A 26,395-nucleotide genomic window follows, 5' to 3' on the forward strand; every position below is an offset into this window, starting at 1 on the left:
TTATTTTATATTAAATTACATCGCTTAATTTGTACTCCCTTAAAAAAATCGACTCTAGTGAACCATTTTTTAAGTCTCAAACGGCGAAAACGCTTAAATTACCTCGGTTAAAACACGGATTTATATTATATGTAATATAAATCCGTGGTTAAAACAAACTTATAATTGAAATATTGGGATGCGCTTTAATAAAGATCAGTTCATAAATACCGCTATCTGATAATTATTCAATCGTTATGGCTTCAGGGATTACAGATTTTCGTAAAATGTTCTCTCAATTGAGGGATAATGGGTAAATGCTATATATCCCCACCCCCAGCACAGGCTTAAGCAGTATTCAAATTTCAACAATTAATGCGCTGGAATCGATGATTTCGAAGAAGCAGAAAAATATAACAACACTGAATATCAGTCATGAATAGAAATTGACTAAATTTAAACATTTTAAATTTACATTCAAACTGGCTAATAGAAATTAGTATTTTAGAGTTACAAATATAAAAATTATTGTCAAAATTTGAAATTTGTATCGAGTTTTAAACAAAACAAAACAAAAATGGTCATGATCTACCATGGATGCAATTTTTGATGAATATATTCCGTCAGTACATGATATTCTAGAAAAATGCAAAAGAAAATTGAAGGCTTTCACGAAACAATATTATACACTTTACTGTATTCAGAGCGTGATCTTACAAACTTTATAGCAATATTATCTGAAAAAAAAATCTAATTAAAATTTGATATTTTTAGCGATATCATATATCACTCAAAAATGTACAAACTTATAAAAAATCAAAATTTATTTTACATTATTTAGGTAGCTAGTTAAATTGTCATGGTAAAACGAAGATATTGATCTAATCCCGTCGCATGGAGTTTGGATCAGTAGTATAGCTCAACTTATTTAACTCCCTTTGATTTAAAAACGCCGTTTGCAGCAACGTAATGAATCGATCGCGATAAAAGTACAGGTAAATAAAATTTATTTACAACTATGCGTTCTTCTTAATTGATATTTAATGACATGTTTAGAATTTCATCAAATATTTTGTAAATACTCAGTTACGGTGTATATTAACATTGATACCATAAGTTAAACAACAAACTCCTAATTTAGCTGTTCTTGGTGAACTGGGTAGGTACCCACTTTCTGTTATTTGTAAAGAAAGAGCTATTAAATATTGGTTAAAAATAATGAAAAATCAGGATTCACCTATGTATAGATTATATTTAGATCATAGCAATGGAAATAATGTGAATTGCTGGGCGTATAAGATTAAACAACTGATTGACAATTTAGGCTACAGTAATCTTCTAGTGAATTTTGGGCAAGATGTAAATTATTTTCCTGCTATGAAACAACGTATTAGAGATCAGTTTATACAATCTTGGAATGAGACAACATTGAATATGTCTAAATTAGATTACTATAGAAAGTATAAAATATATTTTGGTTATGAAAGATATCTGAGCATTATAAGAAACGATAAATTACGAAAATGTTTAACATGTTTCAGAATGTGTTCTCACAAGCTAGAAATTGAATTCGGAAGATTTAGTGGTTCACAAAGAGACGAGCGAATCTGTAAAATGTGTAATACAAAATTGATTGAATCAGAATATCACTTTTTATTAACTTGTCCTGCATATGTTGATTTGAGAGCTAAATATTTGGGTAATTGTTCATGGCCTAATGTACATAAATTTGTTAATATCATGTCTTGTAGTAGTAAATGTAAGCTGTATAAAACTGCAAAATACATATATGAGGCTTTCCAGTTAAGGAAGATATGTCTAGAAACGGAAGCTGCTTCTTAAACTTTGAAAATGTACACGTTTGTTTGTATGTTTATATGCTTATCTTGTAAACTATGTATGTTATATGTCTTGGCCATATTCGTCATTTGTATTTGTTAAATTGGCCAAAGGTATGTTAAATATGCCGATTTGCCAAATAAAAACTGAAACTGAGTAAAAAGTGAATGGTCAGGTGTCACAGTGAGGTGTGATATTTTTTTTACTCCATAGGGCTGGTGAAAATGCCCGATCGGGCTTTGTCATAAAAATCATATTTCTAGAAAAGTAATTAAGATATTTCTTTTAAACTTTGTTTGTTTATTGAGAATAATATTTGACATAAAGAGAAAGAAAAATATTTGGCTACTGTCACTTTTGTGAGATTTATTTCCCTTTTTTTCATGTTTTTATAACACATAATTTTTGAAGTTCTTAAAAAGTATGTTACATATGCAAAGTGTAAAACAAAATAGGTTAAATAACTTCTTTATACTCTTATTCATTGCGCCAACACCTGTCAGCATACATTTCATTAAGTTTTCAGAAAAAACTTCATACTAGTATTATACTATATATTGTTCAGTGTCAAAGAATTGTCAAAATATAAATGCCAGAAACAGAAATATTAAATCCAAATATATAGAATAAAGGTATTGGTGCAATAATCTAGAGCAAAATGAAGTTGTTGGACACATTTCTATTTAGAATTTTACATTACAATATAATTTTTATGAACTTCAAATATTTTGTTTCTAGAAAATGGGAAAAAGGGAAATAATACGCCCATTGACAGTCTCAATATGAACTACTTAAATAACTGAGGTATATCGAGTGAAAAAACATGAGTTGTTTCCAGGGGCGGATACAGAACATGGTTTCCTGGGGGGGCTGACATATGGGTGTAAGATTTTGATAAAAATAACGCAACAGGCAAAAATTGTGCACTTTTGTTTGAAGTTTGGGCCAGCATCTTGTTCATGTAACAAAAATTGCAATTTGATGTGTTTTATAGGTCATCTTATGAGTGGCAATGCACTTTGCTTATATATGTGTATATGATATAGTATGGAATTAAGAAAAAATATATGTAATTGGGGTGGGCCTGGGAGGGGTGTCCCCTCCCATAGACTGAGAAAATTTTGAAATACGAGTTGAAAATGGTGTTATTTCCTTGACTTTCGAGTGCTGTTTATGGTACCTTTTGGATGATTTTACATCACGCTGTATTTTGTATGCAAGGTCATTCAAATAGAATTCCCCTGGTGTTTAGTAGTAAGCATTGTATGCGCGACCGTTGATAAAAATAATTTCAAACACTTGATCAATTTACTCATCTGAATAATAGACGATTTTCCAAAGTAAAGTGATATTAAAATACTGCCTTTCTATTGTGCAAAAACATAATTTCAAGCACTAATATTCAATAAGATTTTTTTTCCATCAATGAATCGGTCAGTACAATTTAAATTTTATTTAAAAAATATAACTGTCATAAAAAGTTACTAAATGCAAATTACCAGTCTTTTCATCTTGATAAAAATCTAAGTTAGTTAATTTCTTAGTTATTAAAATGCGATTCCTTTAATATTATCTTCATAAAACTCGCCATCTTTTTAATTTACAAATAATAATTTTCAATTTATTAATTATAGGGCTTTCCTTAAGAAAATGAAAAAAAGATAGTTTAATATGGTGTACTTTTTAACATATCTATTTGCCACTATCTGTGACTATTAATTTCATTAGACCTTTGGAAAGTAATTAACCAATCAATTATGCAGTTTAAACATTGAAGTCAGTCAAGCATATTGATAGATAAAGATCTCTGCCAAGCCCCCAGGCAGGAGATTAACAACTGGATGATAGCAATAAATGTTTTTATAAGGGAAAACACTACAGCCAATAAAGTTTGAAACTGATCCAGTCCAGCTGGTAAACATATCTTAGGGCAAAGCTGGGGGGGGGGGGGGTGAGGGCTGCAGCCCTGAAGCCAGGGCCTGAATCCGCCACTGGTTTCCCTTATCTTCGAGTAAAATAGATATCTCTAATGCTAAAACAATGCAAATTTAGCCGTTTTTAAACCGCTAGTTTGGGGCGATTTAATGTCCGATTTTAAAATTTATTACACCAATGAAAAGCTTGAGATCTTAACTTTGTCTCAGTATATATTTCAACACATTGTTTGACACTGAAGGTATTTTAATTTATGGTTAAACCTACCACAATATGTTTTATACAGTGAGATACGCAATCGGTTATCTTTACTCGCAAATCATATGATAAGAATAGCCTGTTGTCTGCTAGTTCGGAAACTGTCAATCCGTGTATTCTAAGAAAATAAAAGATAACCAAAATATTTTGATTTTGATTTGTATCATACATCAATTCTTAGTAAACAAAACAAGTGAGAAAGAAACATATATTAATTATTTTTCTAGAAATATGATATTTCATGTCCAGTGTTGCATGTAGGCCACGCGATTGCGCAATTTGCGCATATTATTTGCAGATCGCTAATTTTAATGAAGTCAATGCGCGCCAAGTCGCGCATCTGACGATCTTTCTTATCTTCATCGTATCTTGAACGAGCTGCTTGAACGCTTTAGCCATGTTTGTTTTCACTCGCGGTTATGACTAAAATACATACTGAATTGCGTGCAGCAGCATACTTGGTCATCTCGCGTGTGTATTGTAGTATTGGTCAATATTTTATTTTTTAGCTCGACTATACGAAGTATATGGAGAGCTGTCCTACTCGCCCCGGCGTCGGCGTCCGCGTCCAGATTTTAGATTAAAGTTTTGGTGCAGTAAAATATTTTTCACTATAACTTTGTCATTTCTTAAGGTATCAACTTCAAACTTCAAATATATGTTCCTTATCATCAACCACATCTTAAGTGACAAGGTTCATAACTCTAGCACCAATATTTTCAGATTTATCTCCCCTTGAACTTAGAATTTTCCTTAAAAAATACTATTTTTTACTGATACTTCTTTATTTCTTAAAGGATCAACCTCATACTTCAAATATATGTACCTTATCATCATCCCCATCTTATGTGACAAGGTTCATAACTCTAGCACCAATATTTTCAGATTTATCTCCCCTTGAACTTAGAATTTTCCTCAAAAAATACTATTTCTTACTGTTTTTTCTTTATTTCTTAAGGGATCAACCTCATACTTCAAATATATTTACATTATCATCATCCCCATCTTATGTGACAATGTTCATAACTCTAGCACCAATATTTTTAGATTTATCTCCCTTTGAACTTAGAATTTTCCATACAAAATATTATTTTTTTACTGTAACTTATTTATTTCTAAAGGGATCAACGTCATACTTCAAATATATTTACGTTATCATCATCCACATCTTATGTGACAAGGTTCATAACTCTAGCACCAATATTGCAAGAATTATCTCCCCATAAACTTAGATTTATTTACTAGAAAAATGTTATTTTTTATTTTAACTTTTTTATTTTTAAAGGTATCTACCTCAAACTTCAAATACTTATTCCTTATAATCATTTACATTTTATGTGACAATGTTCATAACTCTTGAAGCAATATTTACAGATTTATCTCTCTTTGAACTTAGGATTTTCTTTAAGAAATATAATAACTTCTTTTTTTTTTAAGATATCTGCTTCAAACTTCAAATATATATTTCTTATCATTACACAAATATTGTGTGGCAAGGTCCATAACTCTTGCATGACCATTTCTAGAATTATTCCCCTTGATCTTGGAATTGATGTTAACAAATGTTATATTTTTACTATAACTTAATACTTAATTATACATAATTGATTTTTCTTTCATAGTTTTGTCCTCCTTACTGCGTCCAGCATTTTATTAGTCGAGCTTCGCTGTCTCCTGTGACAGCTCTTGTTTATTTCCGTTGTTGAGCGTATGATAGCTGTTAAAAATGCCTAAATGTAAGATAAATGAATTCTTTTCGGTATGTCATATTGTTAGGTAAATGCATGTCCCCCACATTTTTAGCTCACCTGTCACAAAGTGACAGGGTGAGCTTTTGTGATCGCTTTTTGTCCGGCGTCCGTCCGTCGTCCATCCGTCCGTCGTCCCTCCGTCGTCCGTCCGTCCGTAAACTTTTACTTTAAATGACATCTTCTCATAAACCACTAAGCCAATTTCATCCAAACTTCACAGGAATGTTCCTTTGGTGGTCACCTTTAAAAATTGTTCAAAGAATTTAATTCCATGCAGAACTCTGGTTGCCATGGCAACCGAAAGAAAAAACTTTAAATATCTTCTTTTAAAAAACCATAAGAGCTAGAGCTTAGATATTTGGCATGAAACATCTTCTAGTGAGTGTCTACCAAGTTTGTTCAAATAAAAGCTCTGGGGGTAAAATTGGCCCCGCCCCAGGGGGTCATTGATTTTCCCTATATGCATATAGTAAAAACTGAAAAAATCTTCTTTTAAAGAACCCAAAGAGCTAGAGCTAAGATATTTAGCATGAAACATGTTCTAATGGGTGTCTACCAAGTTTGTTGAAATAAAAGCCCTGGGGTCAAAATTGGCCCCGCCCCGGGGGGTCATTGATTTTCCCTATATGCATATAGTAAAAACTTAAAAAATCTTCTTTTAAAGAACTCAAAGAGCTATGGCTTAGATATTGAGCATCAAACATGTTCTAATGGGTGTCTTCCAAGTTTGTTCAAATAAAAGCCCTGGGGTCAAAATTGGCCCCGCCCCAGGGTGTCATTGATTTTCCCTATATGCATATAGTAAAAACTTAAAAAATCTTCTTTTAAAGAACCAAAAGAGTTAGAGCTAAGATATTTAGCATGAAACATGTTCTAATAAGTGTCTACCAAGTTTGTTCAAATAAAAGCCCTGGGGTCAAAATTGGCCCCGCCCCGGGGGGTCATTGATTTTCCCTATATGCATATAGTAAAAACTTAAAAAATCTTCTTTTAAAGAACTCAAAGAGCTATGGCTAAGATATTTAGCATCAAACATGTTCTAATAGGTCACGGTCTACCAAGTTTGTTCAAATAAAAGCCCTGGGGTCAAAATTGGCACCGCCCCGGGGGTCATTGATTTTCCTTATATGTGTATAGCAAAAACTTAAAAAATCTTCTTTGAAAAAACCCAAATAGCTAGAGTTAAGATATTTAGCATGAAACATCTTTTAGTGAGTGTCTACAAAGTTTGTTCAAATAAAAGACCTGGGGTCAAAATTGGCCCCGCCCTGGGGGTCATTGATTTTCTTTATATGTGTATAGCAAAAACTTAAAATCTTCTTTGAAAAAACCCAAATAACTAGAGTTTAGATATTAAGCATGAAACATCTTCTAGTAAGTGTCTACAAAGTTTGTTCAAATAAAAGCCCTGTGGTCAAAACTGGCCCGGCCCCAGGGGTTTCATTGTTTTTAACTATATGTGTATAGTAAAAACTTTAAAAAAAATCTTCTTTTAAAAAGCCCAATGAGCTAGAGCTTAGATGTTTAGCATGAAACATCTTCTTATGGGTGTCTACCAAGTTTGTGCAAATAAAAACCCTTTGGTTAAATTGGCCCTGCAACGTTGGGGGGGGGGGGGGTGGGGGTTGGGGGGGCCTATATACAGGTGAGCGACCTCAGGGCCATCATGGCCCTCTTGTTTTTCAAATCCCCCACATTTTTCAGTTCAGTGGGGGACAATCCCCCATAATTTTGAAATTCTAGATGCAACACTGCATGTCTAAGCCTGATCAGGCATTTTTACCTCCCTGTTCAATCTACTGTATTGATCCTTTTATTATTAGCTTTATTTATGTTTGGTTTGTATGAAGATAAACTGTACAGTAGGCAATGGTCAGTTTAAATTATTTGTAATATGAAGTATTGATAAATCTGTTGTCTATGATTATGATGAAATGTACATTAGGTATTGTTAGTGGGCGCGGCTGAAGTGTTATTAACTTAAAAAGCTCAATGAGTTAGGTCGGAGGTTCACAGGATTTGTTTGCACAGAGACAAAGATAATCTCTGGTTTGCACAAAAAAATGTAAATAAATTATGACAGTTATCGTGACATATGATATGTATTTGTATGCATTATGTAGTCCTGAGAGACAAACAAAATCACAGTGGTGTGACTGTGGAAATGGAAAGTCAATACTGTCAATACTAATGCAGAGATATTTTCTTTCAATTTTCAAAACAACTTGTAGCTTTCTGAAGGGGAAAATATAGCACAATACATTGCCACAGCCCACACCGCTAGCTCAACCCAAAGATACGATAACTAGCTGGGCTGGAATATTTTCATGACAGTTGCATGCTTAGTGTACTCCCTCATTAAAACATTTAATTGATGTCATCCAGTTGTTAATCTCCTGCCTGGGGGGCAGAATAGAGTTGTTAATTACCAAAAAGCATAGAGAAGTCAAGGAAATAACACTATTTTTTCAACCTCAGATTTTAAAGTTTTTATTAGTTTATGGGAGAAGATGCTAGCCATACAGAGTAAGCTCATTCTGTATTTGTAGTATATAATTATTACTATATTAGGCTGTGATAAACTTTAGGGGTATATCATACATAACATATCCCGGTGGGATTAAAAAATCCCGATATATATCAATCCTGATCCCAATTTCTGATAGTAGAGATTAAATTCGCCATAATATTATTCATCTCTCAATAAAAAAAAATGTCAATGTAAAAAATCAAACACAGCACCTGTATATAAATTGTAAACCACACTTCAGGGCAACAATGCTTATAATCGTGTCCCAAAATTTTTGGGAGACAGTTTTTGGGAGATATATTGTTTGTGCCTTTGCTGTCTGTCTGTGCGTCTATCCACATTCAGCTTGTCCAGCTTTCACAGAGGCCAAACTGCTGACTTGATTTCAAAGAAACTTCTCACTAGTGTACAGTACCATTCGTAGTTAAAATTGCATATAGCTGGCATGTTATGCTTTGCTGCACAAGAGGGCGAAATTTAGTAAAAGGGGGGAAATTTAGTACTTAATTTCGCATGTCTTAAATTTCACTTGTCCCTCAAGTCATAGCTATCATCTTTCCTATAGACCAGAGACACTTATACAAGCAAAATTTAACAATTTCGCCTCGATATTATCGGCTTAGTTTTCATATATTGTGTGTCGCATTGAAGGGTGATAATTATTGCATGAGAGACTAGCAAAATTCAATACATGCAAAATTTAGTCTAAATTTCGCTTATAAATTATCGCATGTTTAAATTTCGATAGTTTCTCATGCAATAATAAGTAGAACCATAACTTCATCTGTCTAATTACAGAGTTATTGCAATTTGTTACTTTTCCTTGTCCAGTGCATAACTTGAAAACTGGTCGTTATTCAATACAACTTCGGTATTCAATACAACTTCATACAATGGTCAAACACAATAAGAGGAAGTGCAGTGCACAAGAACCATAACTCTATCTAAAGTAATTACAGAGTTATTGCCCTTTGTAACTTTTCCATTGTTTTTGCTTGTCCGGAGCATAACTTGAAAACCACTGGTTGGAATTCAGTACAACTATATACAATGGTCAAGCACATTCAGAGGAAGTGCTGTGCATAAGAACCATAACTCCATTTTGACTAATTACAGAGTTTTTGCCCTTTGTTACTTTTCCTTGTCCAGAGCATAACTTGAAAACTACAGGTTGGAATTCAAAACAACTTCATAGTACAATGGTCAAACACAATAAGAGGAAGTGCAGTGCACAAGAACCATAACTCCATGTAAAGTAATTATAGAGTTACTGCCCTTTGTTACTTTTCTTTTGCATTTTCTTTGTCTGGAGCATAACTTTAAAACCACTAGTTGGAACTCAATATAACTTCATACAATGGCCAAGCACATTGAGAGAAAGAGCAGTTCTCAAGAATCATAACTCTATCTGGACTTATTATAGAGTAATTCAATAAAACTTCGTCAATGGTCAACCACAGTGAAAGGAAATGCAACATACAAGAACTACAACTATCTTTAATTGTCGACAACCATAACTCTATTCAAATTCTTTTACAAGGTATTCTGTTACTAGTAACTTCCTCATTTCCGAAGCGAGGTCTTCCTCCACCAGTAAAGCTGGAACGTCCCCAAATGACCTATACTGTGTCGGTGTGACGTAAAACCCAATCAAACAAACAAACATTTCCGAAGCAGTCTTGCAGGGGTATTAATCACATTAAGTGATAGTTCTAGTTTGTCTTTATGAGATTCTTATTTGTAATGAAACTTTTTATATGTTTTAAGTGTAATCTGGTGAAACTGTTATTATCATTTACATTGGATATTTTTTTGATAAATGTAAATTACCATATGTAGTTCATCTTAATCTTACTTATACTTGTAATTGGATTTTTTTTTATTGATAGTTGGTAATTGTTTTTTTTGTAATTAAATGTATTCAAAGTGAACAAAGAAATTGCCTAGGGTGAAAAAGTTCAAATACCTCCCAAAGCATGTTCAGAAATTACAACTTTATTTATTTTATGTTTGCAAATAATATTATGTATAATTATTTCCAATCACAGATGTACAGGTTAAGAATACAGATAAGAGATTGGATTTTAATTTGTTTTTATTGAGAAGGTTCAGATATAGGTCACATATTGTTGAAATGATATTTTGTCATGACTATATGCATACATACATGTTTATAATACATGCTTGACTACATATAACATCAACTATGTTATCTATACATGTCAGCTTCTGCAAATTTATAAGCTAACTTTTATCATAATCAAAGAATGGATTTATTTTAATATTGTATATTATTACAATGAGTATTGACAGATTTAAAACCAGTGTTTGCTTTATAAGGTAATCATTTATATACTGTGCCATATAATCATTCAAAACATTGATATATAGATTTAACATGTGGACTGTATGATCTTGGTAGTAAGATGTAGAAATTGTCATGACTAGAAATGGTACACTCTATATACATTGACTTTACTGTGTAAAAAATGTACTTTGTTTTAGTGGAAATCAGGTATTAGTTAATTAAGAATTAAGAATTTATTATGTGGAGATATTGTATATTTGAAGTCTGGTTTACCATTTTATAGGGATGTAGTAAATACCTGAATTTTTAAATTAATTCTGCCTTAATTGACATAAAAAATAAACCACACACTGTATAAATAATTATGTGCAGAGTTTAATAATATTCTTTCCCAGGTTCTGGTTAGTTGCTCTAAGACACTGTTACAGTTATCCATGTCAAACTTCATCTTGGTATACATGAAAGGATGCCATTAAGCCATTTCAAAAAGCCTAATCAGTTTTGCAATATATGCCCCTTATTTGACTTAATTTTTTTGCTGATGTTATTTTGTCGAAGTTAAAGGAACTCCACTGAGGTCAGGAAGCATAAAAAACCCATAAAATTTCAATATATTTATTTTTCAGATGTTGGCACAATGAGATGACAAAGAGGTCACATGATGATATGGTAAGAAATGATAAGTTTAATGTATCCCTGAAGTTTGCTTTATAATGATGACCATTAAAATAAGCTGACACATGTCTGAAATATCAAGCACTTGAAATAATTTGCATATGAAAATTAAATCCAAATAGTAACATTAAATAGAAATTTATTACATGTGGAAATTTTTTTTTAAACTCGTATATCATCATGTAAACAGTTTTGTATTCACAAGATGAAAAACGTGTCATATTATTGAATGCCCATAATGGACAGCCATCAGTGCTAGTTTTGTTGCGAGCATGTTACTTCAACTTGACAGATCATTGACAGATTTTAGAACTTTAAGATGTAGAAGTTCACCATCAAGAGATGAGGTATCGTTCACATGAAGAAAGTCTCTATGTCCAAGGTCAAAGTCACACTTAGAGGAAAACACCCATCTACAGCTGAACTTTTGCATGCATTTAATGATTTAAATATAACTCAATACAAATATTCACTATCGTAAGCACTTACAAACTTGCTTGCATGATTTCAGTCGGCCATTTTCCCTAGCCATGTAAGATAACTCCCCGTTTCCCTGTCTAAAATTCCACCAAATTATTCCCCTTTCAAATGAACTCAAAGAAGGGACATTTTAAAAAGACTTTGTATTTATTTATTCGATTTTTTGTTCAGAAACGGACAATTTTTTCTTTACCTTTGTTTAATTTGCTTTCAATCTATATGTGGTTCCTATGGTAAACATATGAGTTTTGATGGTAAACAAATGAATTTTCTGAACCGAAAGTAATCTAACACACAGCGTTGCTGTCATCACAAGTAAACAATACATTAAATCGGTAAGAATATTGAGATATTTGTTTGACTATCAGTTTCAAATGGAAAATATTAATATGGAAAACAGCTATGTGTAGTTTATGTGTATTGTTTTAATATGTTTGTCTGATATTTTAGTTGTAAAAGCCATGTACACTTATATAGTGTCGCTTCATAGCAACCGAGTTTAAAACGTGAGCGGTAACTGAACGAGATATGGCAAAGCGCATGCTTGCGCACTGACTTCCGCTCTATCGAAATACTGCATATATGTATAGCGAAAGTTCGTAAGTGGTAAGAGATCTGAGGTCTTTTTCTACCAGTAAAGCTGGAACTTCGCCATATGACCTATACAGTATCAGTGTGATGTAAAACCCAATCAAACAAACAAACAAACCATCATGAGACAGTGCTACATGCTTGAATTAGGTCAGTTAATACTTAATAGGTTGAAAGTCAAGGTCAGACGACAACATTCTCTGTGGCAAAGTCCATTTCATTGCAATTATTCCCTTTTGTGAGCTCAGATATGTGTTAATTTATTTTCAGTTTCACTTGTGTGTTTAACTATCCAGCACTAGAAGTAGTCAAACTTGCTTCCATCTTAATCTGTTAAACTTTTTAGCAAGCTTTTGTGATAGAAATTTGTCTGTCATCCCATGTTCTTCATTATCCTCAATTTCTGTATACAACATATATGTATACAACTGATTCTTACTGGCATTTGATATCTGGGGACACCGTGGCCTTCCTGATATCTATACTGCCCACAGTTATTGCCCACAGTTAGTGAAATCTTTTGTGATGGACATATTTTATGATAATGACACCATTTATGATATTTCCCCATTCAAGAAATAATTTTCTGCAACAAGAAGTAAATCAAATGATCAATTTCCTTGACAATGTGAAACATATTGTAATATAAACAAAACAAATCAAATGACTATCAGCCAAAATAACAAATTCTGTTTTGTTTTCAGAATAGTTTGAGAAATTGTCAGGAAATTACAAGTCTTCACTCAGCTGTAAGGAGTGGAAGTTTAAATGCTGTTAGAAACTTTATACAGACAGGTAGAATTTTAATGTTGTTAAGTACATAAGACATGCAAGAATTTTAATGCTGTTAGAAAGTTGATACAGACATGTTAGAATTTTAATGCTGATAGAAAGTTTATACAAACAGGTAAAAATTTTAATGCTGTTAGACAGTTTATACAGACAGAATTTTAATGCTGTTAGAAAGTTTTTACAGACAGGTAAGAATTTTAATGCTGTTAGAAAGTTTATACAGCCAGGTAAGAATTTTAATGCTGTTAGAAAGTTTATACAGACAGGTAAGAATGTTAATGCTGTTAGAAAGTTTATACAGCCAGGTAAAAATTTTATTGCTGTAAGAAAGTTTATACAGACAGGTAAGAATTTTAATGCTGTTAGAAAGTTTACAGACAGGTAAGAATTTTAACGCTGTTAGAAAGTTTATACAGACATGTAAGAATTTTAATGTTGTTAGAAATTTTACAGACAGGTAAGAATTTTAATGCTGTTAGAAAGTTTATACAGACAGGTAAAATTTTAATGCTGTTAGAAAGTATATACAGACAGGTAAAAAATTTAATGCTGTTAGAAAGTTTATACAGACATGCAAGAATTTTAATGCTGTTAGAAAGTTTATACAGACATGTTTAAGAATTTTAATGATGTTAGAAAGTTTATACAGACATGTAAAAACTTTAATGCTGTTAGAAAGTTTATACAGACAGGTAAGAATTTTAATGCTGTAAGAAAGTTTATACAGACAGGTAAAATTTTAATGCTGTTAGAAAGTATATACAGACAGGTAAAAAATTTAATGCTGTTAGAAAGTTTATACAGACATGCAAGAATTTTAATGCTGTTAGAAAGTTTATACAGACAGGTAAGAATTTTAATGCTGTAAGAAAGTTTATACAGACAGGTAAAATTTTAATGCTGTTAGAAAGTATATACAGACAGGTAAAATTTTTAATGCTGTTAGACAGTTTATACAGACATGTTTAAGAATTTAAATGCTGTAAGAAAGTTTATAGTACAGACATGTAAAAATTTTAATGCTGTAAGAAAGTTTATACAGACAGCCTCTGACAGGTAAGAAGTTTAATGTGTAAGAAAGTTTATACAGACAGGTAAAAAATTTAATGCTCTGAAAAAGTATATTAAAACAGGTAAGATTTTTAATGCTGTTAGAAAGTGTATCCAAACAGATAATAATTTTAATGCTTTTAGAAAGTGTAACTAAACAGGTAAGAATTTCAATGATGTCCAAAAGTATATACAGACATGTAAGAGTTTAAATGTCGTAGGAAAGTATATCCAAACAGGTAGGAATTTAATGTAGTCTGGAACTATATACAGACAGGTTAATCATAAGGGGCATTGATTTTCTCATGAGGTATGACCTAAATTGTGTTGGTGCATTGTTAAACCAAACAAAAACAAAATATAAGTATGGTGTTTATCCACTATCTGGATTATATGACATATAACTTCCATACATTATATGATAAACGTTTTATAACACTTGTTTTACAGGTGTGTCAGTTGACAGTTTAGATGATACAGGTGTAACACCACTACTACTGGCTGTGTTGACAAACCAACCAGAATGTGTAAAACTTCTCCTTACAACATGTGCAGATGTTAACTTTTCTACAAGGTTTGTCATTTAATGTTTTGAGACATTAGTAATAACAATTACCCCAGTGTGTATTCATTCTCATCCTGTTTCTATGTATAACTTTACTGTGTAGTTTATGTGATTGTACTGAATATTTTTGTTATTCAAACCTTCAATTATGAGTATTTCACTAACTTGCCATAGTTACATCAGTGTCTATTCTAGGATTCGAAAACCAGGGGGGATTTTTATAGAAAAGTTAGAATTTATTACATTTGTTGATCTTTTTCCTTCTTTGTCTATGTAAAATTTTCCCCCTGCCTCTGAAAATATAGGGGGGAATTCTAAAAAATATGGGTGAACCCCGCCCCCGCTCCATCCCCCCTCCTAGAATAGACACTGGTTACATGTCACCATGCATTCTTTTCTTGACTTAAATCACTTCATATTGAGCTTAAACAAAATTAAATCTCTTACAATCTTTTGTAATCCATATTATAAAGATTTCAACATTTCTTACCTGTTTATATTTTAACGGAAACACACTTTAAGTAATAGTATGACAGTATTTATGACTTTTTTTTATACTTGTGTGATTTATAAATGACTGCATAAGGTAATTGAAGAGATTAATGATGTTTTCTAGCCGTCCAGTTAGCTCAATAGGTAGAGCATTGGACTGTGATTTGGGTTACCCGGGTTCAATTCCCGGACAGTGGTCTTTGTGTGATTGATCATGAAATCCTTTCTACGGTCATTTGCACTTTACCTCTGCTCTGGCATGTACAGAATTTTCAGTTCCTTGCGAAAGTGAAGGTAACTAGTACTGGTAAACTGCCTGACAGAGCCAGTCTGGCTGAACTGTGCTCTGGTAAATTCAATGTGGCTTACTGTTGTGATCTGAAGTGAAAACTACCACTTGACTTGACTTGACAAAAGGCAGCATTTCATTATAAAGGAGATCTTTAAATTGACACAATGCATAATTTTAAAATGATATACATTTCTTTTAGGGAACATGGAACTGGCCTCCACATAGCTTGTAGTCATGGTAACTTGCAGATTGTCAATTATCTACTGCTTGCTGGGGCAGACAGTTCTCTATGTGGACCTGACAAACAAACATGCCTTCATCTAGCTGCAGCAGGTGGTCATCTTGATGTGCTGAAATCTCTAGTATACAATAAAACATCAGTGAATGTATCTGATCGTAATGGTATGTTTATATCTATCATAATATCATATGTCTGTGTTTTAGTAAATTTATCTTTTCTCTAATTTTGGATTTTATAATCATTACTCAGAAGTAATCTTCAGTTATTTAGTGTATTTTATACCGTGTATATTTTCCTAAGTTGATATTTTAGTAAGATTGACATTGTCAAGGTCATATGATGACTTTCAAGCTTTACTGTTGAGAGTCTCTCGTGAAGATTAATTAAACTTAGTATTAGATATTAAGCTGGACACGGTCTTAAATTTACCCGCTTATGCCAGAAATTTAAGTATCAATGTGACTTAAAATCCAAGTCTACGGAAATTAGTTTTTCAGGTTGGACCCTACACCTAGTTTAGTTCATGAACTCATTTTTTTGTTAGATTGAAATGTTCTTATATGCTTGTATTACTGTATTACTGTATGTTTAGGTGTAACACCACTACATTTATCTGTGATGAATGATCATGAAGAAGTTACACTGTTTCTCATTGACAATGGTGCTTTAGTCAATAAACAAGATGTGAAAGGAAATTTACCTCTACATTATGCTGTAAAACAGTCTAATATTGAGATTATTAAAACTTTAATTGCCCAAGGTAAGTTACTTACATTTTTATGCCCCCACAATGTGGGAGCATATAGCGTTGCACTTGTCCATCCGTCCGTACGTCCGTCCGTATGTCCGTCTGTCCGCACTACCGAAAAGGGATAGGGGGCCATCTAACTGTAAACAGAACAAAAGAGAACAATAGAGTTCATTCCGTAACAAAAGAGTAAGGGGCCGTTGGCCCTCTATTAAACAATAGAAAATAACAAAAGAAATGGCCCCTTATTCCATTTCGGCCGGACGTCCCGAAATCTTGTGAACGCAACTCCTCTGAAACCGGTTGGCAGATTTTGCTTAAACTTCCAGGGATGAACAACCTTAATGTGTAGATGGTGGTAAAGGAAGGAATTTTCGCTGCGACCAAATTTAACAGAATTATGGCCCTTTGTTGATTTTTTCACTATATACTACAGTCGGCATCGTACTTGCGTCCACCTTTATTAAGCGACTTTTCTATTAAGCGGCCACATAAAATCCCTCCCGATGATTTTTACTATATAAGTTAATTCCATTAAACGACGATTTTATATCGCGGCCAGCGGCCACTAAATGTCGGCCCAAATGTACAAAATTCAGTGTTTAAGTATCTATTAAACGGCCGTGACAAACAATCGTCCCTACGGACATTCTCACCTGTGTAATTAGCGAGTAGGTTTGAACAAACAAATATTTTTCATGGTCATTGATCTTAAAGTATCTATTAAACGGCCGTCAATTAGACCGTCACAAATAATTGTCGTTTAAAAACGAATTGAATAACAATTGCCATCGTTTTAAAATCGGAAAGAAAGAAACAGTTTTCCGATAGTAATATTTATTGTGACATATTTTGTCAGAGCAATAACGTATCACAACACCGCATTGGCACAGTTTTGTCATGTGCTCAGAGTGACCTCCCTTCAAAAAAAAAATCGTCGGAACGAGCGAAAAAATGACATACCCAATGATACCGGATAAATTGAATGAGGAAATCGTGCATGGAATTGAGTCTGAGTAAATAGCAAATGCCATCGTTTGCAGTCGAAATAAAATCGTGAAACGTAGTGGACTAAACATTACAGAACCGAGCCTTTCATTGCTGATGGTGTAGGTGCTCATCTGATGCTTTATAAAAAACATGTAGTACCCCATTAAATATGACACTTCGACAAAAAAAATAATAAAATAAAATAAAAATAATGATAAAACTTTAATTTTTTGAAATCAGGGTAGTGTGAAAACAAATTGCTGAAAAAATCAAGAAGTTTAAAACTCATTGCGATGATTTGAAAGTATGTTCAGCAGGAGATGTGTATGAACATATTAATAATATATGACAATATGCTTTGTTTCAAGGTCAAAATGACCTGTTAATAGTATTATGAGCGTAGATCACATTTGTACATAAATTTCTACTAAAAAAACCCAAACACATATTGATGACTTTTTTAAACGAAAGGCATAAATGTAATTATGAAACTGTAATACATATATATAATATTGTACAATTTTTGTTTTTATATTATATCTATGACTTGTAACATAAAAAAAGTCTCGAATTTTCCAGAATTCTATTGAGAGACCACTTTATTAAGAGGCCACTTTTTGGCAGACCCTTGAGTGGTCTCTTAATACAATGTCGACTGTATGTAGAAATTTTGTGAACGCAACTCCTCTTAAACCGGATGGCAGATTTTGCTTAAACTTCCTGAGATGAACAACCTTAATGTGTAGATGGTAGTAAAGGAAGGAATTTTTGCTGCGACCAAATTTAACAGAATTATGGCCCTTTGTTGATTTTTTCACTATATACCATATAGAAATTTTGTGAACGCAACTCCTCTTAACCGGATGGCAGATTTTGATTAAACTTCCAAGGATGAACAACCTTAATGTGTAGATGGTAGTGAAGGAAGGAATTTTTGCTGCGACCAAATTTAACAGAATTATGGCCCTTTGTTGATTTTTTCACTATATACCATATAGAAATTTTGTGAACGCAACTCCTCTTAAACTTGTTGGCAGATTTTGCTTAAACTTCCTGAGATGAAAACCTTAATGTGTAGATGATAGTAAAGGAAGGAATTTTTGCTGCGACCAAATTTTACAGAATTATGGCCCTTTGTTGATTTTTTCACTATATACCATATATATGTTGTCAGTGGGGGCATCCGTGTCCTTTGGACACAGTTCTAGTTTCCTTTTACAATTTAGTGTTATTTCTTTATTTGGTTGCCTAAATCTAACAGACAATTAACTGCTGCTTATTTTTATACCCGCAAAAACGAGGTTTGGGGGGTATATAGGAGTCACCCGGTGGTCGGTCGGTTGGTTGGTCGGTCGATCGGTCCAGACGTCCGTTGCATTTTCCTTGTCCGAAGCATAACTTGAAGACTAATGGTTGGAATTCAATATAACAACATACAATGGTCAAGCACATAGAGAGGAAGTGCAGTGCACATGAACCATAACTCTATCTTGACTAATTACAGAGTTATTGCCCTTTGTTACTTTTCCTTGTCCGGGGCATAACTTGAAAACTACTGGTTGGAATTCAAAACAACTTCATACAATTGTCAAACACAATAAGGGGAAGTGCAGTGCACAAGAACCATAACTCTATCTAAAGTAATTACAGAGTTATTGCCCTTTGTTACTTTTCCATTGCTTTCTTTTGTCCGGACCATAACTTGAAGACTTATGGTTGGAATTCAATATTACTACATACAATGGTCAAGCACATTGAGAGGAAGTGCAGTGCACAAGAACCATAACTCTATCTTGACTAATTACAGAGTTATTGCCCTTTGTTACTTTTCCTTGTACGGGGCATAACTTGAAAACTACTGGTTGGAATTCAAAACAACTTCATACAATTGTCAAACACAATAAGGGGAAGTGCAGTGCACAAGTACCATAACTCTATCTAAAGTAATTACAGAGTTATTGCCCGTTGCTACTTTTCCATTGCTTTCTTTTGTCCGGACCATAACTTGAAGACTAATTGTTGGAATTTTTATAACTTCATACAATGGTCAAGCACATTGAGAGGAAGTGCAGTGCACAAGAACCATAACTCTATCTTGACTTATTACAGAGTTACTGCCCTTTGTTACTTTTCCTTGTCCAGAGCTTGACTTGAAAACTACTGGTTGAAATTCAAAACAACTTCATACCATGGTCAAGCACAATAAGGGGAAGTGCAGTGCACAAAAACCATAACTCCATCTTGACTAATTACAGAGTAATTGCCCTTTGTTACTTTTCCAATGCTTTTTTTGTCCGGAGCATAACTTGAAGACTAATGGTTGTAATTCAATATAACTTCATACAATGGTCAAGCACATTGAGAGGAAGTGCAGTGCACAAGAACCATAACTCTATCTTGACTTATTACAGAGTTACTGCCCTTTGTTACTTTTCCTTGTCCAGAGCTTGACTTGAAAACTACTGGTTGAAATTCAAAACAACTTCATACAATGGTCAAGCACATTGAGAGGAAGTGCAGTGCACAAGACCATAATTCCATCTTGATTAATTACAGAGTTATTGCCCTTTGTTTCTTTTCCTTGTCCAGAGCATAACTTGAAAACTACTGTTTGGAATTTAATACAACTTCATACAGATGTCAAGGACATTAAAAGGAAGTGCAGTGCACAAGAGCCATAACTCCATTTTGACAAAATACAGGGTTACTGCCCTTTGATACTTTTCCTTGTCCGGAGCATAACTTAAAACATACTGGTTGGAATTGAAAACAACTTCATACAATGGTCAAGCACAATAAGAGGAAGTGCAGTGCTTAAGAACTATAACTCCATCTTCAGTATTTAATGAGTTATTGCCCTTTGTTATCCCCCGCCGCCTTTTCGGCGGGGGATAAAGTAATAGTCTCCGTCCGTCCGTCTGTCCGTCCGTCCCTCCTTCCGTCCGTCCGACATTTTTGTCCGGAGCATATCTCTAAATGTATTTCAGTTATCAACTTGAAACTTCATAGGTGGATAGACCTCATTGAGGAAGAGTGCAGTGCACAAGAATGATAACTTTACCCTGCATTATTTTTCAGTAATTGCCCTTTGTTATTTTCAGCCATCAGTATTCACATAGGTTTCAAATCTGTAATCACTATAGCCATCAGTTTTCATTACCAAAAGACCTTAAAATGGAGTTATTCTGCTCTACTACATATACATTCTTCCAATGAGCAAACACATTCGGCGGGGGATGGCCATGTTGACATGGCTCTTGTTCCTTTTCTTTGTCTTTCTGGATTTATTATAGAGTAATTCAATAAAACTTCGTCAATGGCCAACCACATTGAAAGGAAATGCAACATACAAGAACCTCAACTATTTTAATTGCTCACAACCATAACTCTATATTTCAATTCTTTTACAAGGTATTCTGTTACTAGTAAAATCCTCATTTCCGAAGCAGTCTTGTGGGGGTATTAATCACATTTAGTGATAGTTCTAGTTTTAATGACTGTTATAATATAAATTTGAAAGTTTTTCTTTATACTTTTTACCAGCATTACTGATTGTAAGTTAACAATATTACTTTGATCCTAAATTTACACTGTACCTTTGTCATAACTTTACCTACACCTTGATTCTAGCCGGAACCAAAAATATACATTACTTTTTATCTCAGATTCTAGATTGAGATTGTATATAAAACTCTACACTGTAGGTGTAATAACTAGTTTATAAAGTTTCACCTGAGGCAAAGTCATTTCTGACAAACAGTAATTAATGCCATTAAAAGATAGTGATCAGTTTTGAAATGTTATATAAAATAATTGACATTACTAGATAGATAACATGTTACAGGATGTGATAAAGATCGTAAGAATTATAATGAGGAGGCTCCAATCTGTACAGCAGTCAGGATAGGTCATGTGCAGACACTTCTACTTTTAGTCAAACTAGGTATCATCATATTTTATATATACTAATTTATCATTTCTCAAAAGCTTCTTTTGAATTTTTTGCTTGACTATTCGACTTGTTCTCTGTGTTAATCTAACATGATTGAAATAGGTCCTATAACTCTGAGTAACCTTTTTTTACAGAACTATTTCCTTTTTCATACTGTGAAAAAGTGTCAATTGCGCTATAAATCAGTGGTTTATCTTTGAAGCCCTTCCATAAATAAAACAGACTGTAAACACTTCAGCTTTAATCAAGTCCAACTGGTGTCATGTCTAAATAAGACAGCAGATAATAGAGAGTTTCACCTTAGAATGTCCCACAAGTTGAAAGTGCAAGCTTTTTAATGAATTTAAATTTAGGGAGTCTATTTAAAGATGTAGAATATAACTATGCATTTAGAATTTCATTCATGTTAGTTTGATTTCATAGGATTCAAGTTGTATGTCTGGTTTAAGTGTGAGTGTAAGCAGATTGAATTCCTGGTCAGGATTGTAAGGTGTTTGTAATCTATTTCTATTTACATTATATATTTTAAGGAACTGTTTCAATTTACATTGTATATTTTAAAGTGATAAAGTATATCAGACTGTTATGTTAAAATATTTTATATAAATTACAGGTTGTAGAACTGATATAAGACAAACAGATGGCAGCACTACTATACACACGCTCGTGTCTACATACAATTCTAAATATCCTACATATTTCCGTACAGTGCTAGAAATGTTATTATACGGCGGATGTGATATTAATTCAAGGGCATATAGTACACTTGAAACTCCATTATATCGCGCTATTAGTCTTACCAAATCTGAATGTGCAGAAGTTTTATTAGCATATGGTGCTGATCCAAACATATCTAGCCCTTTTGATATTACTGCATTACGTTTAGCATACATGAGACAGTTGTCACAGACTTGTGTTTTTATGTTGCACTGTGGGATGACTTGGAATCGGGAAAGTTGGATAAAAAGTTTACCTTCCATACATTCTTCGGAGCCTAATACAGTTCTAGAAAAATGCAAACACTGGAGGACACAGCCTAGTTCATTATTAAACATCTGTAGGATAGCCTTTCGTAAACACTATGGGAAAGATTTACACAGAATGCTTGTAAAGAGAGTAGATATGCCATGTGCCATAAAGAATTTCTTCCTCCTAAATGACTTAAAGAGACAGAAATATAACAGTTTCTTGGAAAGTTTTGGTGGTGGATCTTGGGTTAACAGTTTGTTAGATGAGGAAATAGAATATGGTCCATTTAAACGCAGGAAAAATGATATCCCTGATATATGTTAGAATATGGTCCACTTAAGCGCAGGAAAAATGATATTCCTTATATATGTTAGTGTGGATATTCCTAATATATGTTAGTGTGGATATTCCTAATATCTGTTAGTGGATTCCTGATATATGTTAGTGGATTCCTGATATATGTGAGTGGTTCCTGATATATGTTAGTGGATTCCTGATATATGTTTGTGGATACCTGATATATGTTAGTGAATTCCTGATATATGTTAGTGGATTCCTTATATATGTTAGTGGATTATTGATATATTTAAGTGGATTCCTGATATATGTTAGTGGATTCCTGATACATGTTTGTGAATTCCTGATGTATGTTAGTGGATTCCTGATATATGTTAGTGGATTCCTGATATATGTTAGTGGATTCCTGATGTATGTTAGTGGATTCCTGATGATGTTTGTGGATTCCTGATATATGTTAGTGGATTCCTGATATATGTTAGTGGATTCCTGATATATGTTAGAGGACTCCTGATATATGTTAGAAGATTCCTGATATATGTTAAGTGGCTCTTACATGCTTTGATAATCTCGATAGGAGAAAAGTTTGGTTCTTGTCTGTCTGTCTGATAATTTCTCTTCTTTTATGGATTGTTTTTTATTCCCTTTAACTGTAAAATTTTGTTTATTTTTGCTGTTCTTAATAGATAATGGTTTACATTTTAATCATTTTTTTAATCAGTTAGCTAGTCTATATTTTACCTTTTGTGTAACTATTTTGTCATAACATTTCTATTTTACTTTCAATTTACAATATCATATATACATCAATATATACATCGCTATACAATCAGAAAGGTAAAGTTTGCTGACTTAATGTTACAGTTTTAAATCAATTACAGTTTATACAAAGGTGGGTTTATACATATACATGTAGAATAGTTATTGCTTAAAAACATATTATTCACATATGGCACATATTTTTATCGATTTTATTTAGTAATTTAATTCTACACAAGTTGTTCATGGTTTACACAGGTTTTGTAAATAAAAAATGTAAACATATAATTGTGTTATATTTAATTTATGGAGCTATTTATTTTCCAGATCTCTATCAGTTGATGTATGTAATGTAGAAATAACTGAAGTACCGCTACAGAAACCAGTCAACACATGTTACTTATTTTCTCATTGAGAAATTTCTTATAAACTGTTTTAGACTTATGATTAACATAAAAACCGTCATTACAGGCTGTCCAGCACCTTCTGACAAAAAAAAATTTTAGGGCAATATTTAAGAAATTTTAGGGCTAAAAATAAGGAATTTTAGGGTAAATAAAAGAAATTATAGTGCTAAAATTTGGAATTTTGTAATTAAACTATGGTCCCAAAAGACCATGAAATGGGCTTACTTTTGCATATTTGACACAAAAGTAACTAACAAAACTAATGCTCTAGTTATAACAAAGGTGACTCAGTGTTCCTAAGTAGTATGGAATAAATGGATTTACTGGTCAACTGTCTACTCTGAATAAGAAAAGCTGAACATTAGAGCTGTTGGTAGGACAGCATGCTCTACTATTCTCAGACAGTGCTTGTTAGGAAAAGAGCCTTGATAATATATTTTTTTCAAAAAAAGGTCAAGGAGTTTTCAAAAAGGGCCAAAAAAATTTCAAATCCATGTTACAGTTATAGGCCTTGGAGAGTGAGCTGTTAGACTTTCAAAGAAGTGTATAAAGTTTCAACTTGTTTCAAAGCGGGATGTCAATGGAATATGAAAATATTTGAGGAGGTACACAAACTTAAACCTTAAAAAGGAGCATAATTCTGTCCAAATGCTTGATAGAGTTACCTCCTGTTAGCAAATTTAGGGCATACTTGTAATGGTGAACAAGTATGCAAAGTTTCAAAGCCAGATGTCAATGTAATTTGAAAATATTTGAGGTGGTAGCAAACTTTAGCGTAAATTCTAAGTTGAAAAAGGGGCATAATTCTGTACAAATGCTTGATAGAGTTACCTCCTCCTGTTTACATGATGGGGCATAATGGTGAACAAGTATGCCATATTTCAATGGACTTTGAAATATTTGAGGTGGTAAGCAAACTTTAGCGTAAATTCTAAGTTGAAAAAGGGGCATAATTCTGTACAAATGCTTGATAGAGTTACCTCCTCCTGTTTACATGATGAGGCATAATGGTGTCAACAAGTATGCAAAGTTTCAGTCATATTACAATGGACTTTGAAATATTTGAGGTGATAAGCAAACTGTATCATATATGTTCTCTGGCTGCTACTATTCTAATTTGACTAAATTTGAAATACAAAACTCAGTGATTGATATAGTAAAACTATTTATATCAAAGAGAACAGGGAAAGGATTAAAAGATTTTAAAAAAGGGGCATAAATTTATCCACTTATGCTCAAATTTTGTAAATAAAAATATTTATGCATATTACACAGTAACTAAATAAACGTGTAACACAAGCAGTTAATTAAACAGTTTTGGAGTGGTGGTGTAGCCGAGTAGTAAAAGCGTCGGACTGGTAATCAAAGAATTGCTGGCTGTCTGGGTTTAAACCCTGTCCGGGGCTAGCTGTTTTCTTGAGCAAGAAACTTTACACTCATTGCTTAATACTGAACAGATTCCAGACTGTGTCTATAAGCTTATAGCTTCCTACACAATTGAACTAATATGAATTCGTTATAAATTAATTTAGAATTGTTCTTAGACAGTGAATATATGTGTATAACTGTTATTAATAGGAAAATTATTTGATATAATTTAGTAATATCATATAACAGATAAGTCAAATCTACAATAAAAATTATTTTATTCAACAATCAATAATAATACATTAATAGCATAAAATATCACAGAATAGCAAAATATTTAAATACTTTTATGTTTGAATATATATAATTCATACATATATATTAAAATTATACACAAATATTATTTGTACTTCTTGAAAAAAATGTATAACAATTATAGCACAATATAACACCTTGTATATAATCAGCAGTTTAAATATCTTTTATTAGTCCCCTACCGGTTTACCGGAGGGGACTTTAGGTTTACCCTCCGTCCGTCTGTCCGTCCGTCCGTCTGTCCGTCCGTCTGTCAGTCCGTCAGTCCGTCCGTCCACAAAACTGGATCCCGCGATAACTTGAAAAGTACTGAAAATATTTTTATGAAACTTGGTATATGGATAGATGGCAGTCTTGAGATTATGCACGTCTTTTTCTTTTCTTCCTATGTTGAAAATTCTGGTTGCTATGGCAACAAATAGGCTGAAAATATGGCAAATTTTACACATAAACTGGATCCAGTGATAAAGCAAAAAGTACTGGAAATATTTTTATGAAACTTGACATATGGGTAGATGGCAGTCTTGAGATTATGCACGTCTTTTTCTTTTTTTCCTATATTGAAAATTCTGGTTGCTATGGCAACAAATAGGCTGAAAATATTGCAAATTTTACACATAAACTGGATCCAGTGATAAAGCAAAAAGTACTGAAAATATTTTTATGAAACTTGGTATATGGATAGATGGCAGTATGGAGATTATGCACGTCTTTTTCTTTTCTTCCTATGTTGAAAATTCTGGTTGCTATGGCAACAAATAGGCTGAAAATATGGCAAATTTTACACATAAACTGGATCCAGTGATAAAGCA

General features: G+C 32.9%; 1 protein-coding gene across 1 annotated transcript; it reads left to right on the forward strand.

Moving 5' to 3' along the window:
* The first annotated feature begins 903 nt into the window (after nucleotides 1-903).
* On the forward strand, nucleotides 904-22,811 carry LOC132731390 (ankyrin repeat, PH and SEC7 domain containing protein secG-like). Its single transcript, XM_060717572.1, has 8 exons — nucleotides 904-974; nucleotides 11,227-11,269; nucleotides 13,051-13,141; nucleotides 14,639-14,762; nucleotides 15,737-15,939; nucleotides 16,371-16,538; nucleotides 21,361-21,459; nucleotides 22,082-22,811. The coding sequence occupies exons 2-8, from the start codon at nucleotides 11,243-11,245 to the stop codon at nucleotides 22,759-22,761; spliced, it is 1,392 nt and encodes a 463-aa protein (XP_060573555.1). The 5' UTR covers nucleotides 904-974; nucleotides 11,227-11,242; the 3' UTR covers nucleotides 22,762-22,811.
* Nucleotides 22,812-26,395: the final 3,584 nt, after the last annotated feature.

The sequence above is a fragment of the Ruditapes philippinarum genome, unplaced genomic scaffold (assembly GCF_026571515.1).
Source record: "Ruditapes philippinarum isolate M1 unplaced genomic scaffold, ASM2657151v2 ctg1973_1_1_1_1, whole genome shotgun sequence".
In the NCBI taxonomy this organism is placed as follows: domain Eukaryota; kingdom Metazoa; phylum Mollusca; class Bivalvia; order Venerida; family Veneridae; genus Ruditapes; species Ruditapes philippinarum.

Excerpts from the sequence above, each read along its gene's own strand:
- LOC132731390 (XM_060717572.1), top strand. The coding sequence starts at position 11,243 with ATGACAAAGAGGTCACATGATGATATG. Across the intron at positions 11,270-13,050 it reads AGAGGTCACATGATGATATG|AATAGTTTGAGAAATTGTCA; the intron begins GTAAGAAATGAT and ends TTTTGTTTTCAG. Across the intron at positions 14,763-15,736 it reads GATGTTAACTTTTCTACAAG|GGAACATGGAACTGGCCTCC; the intron begins GTTTGTCATTTA and ends CATTTCTTTTAG.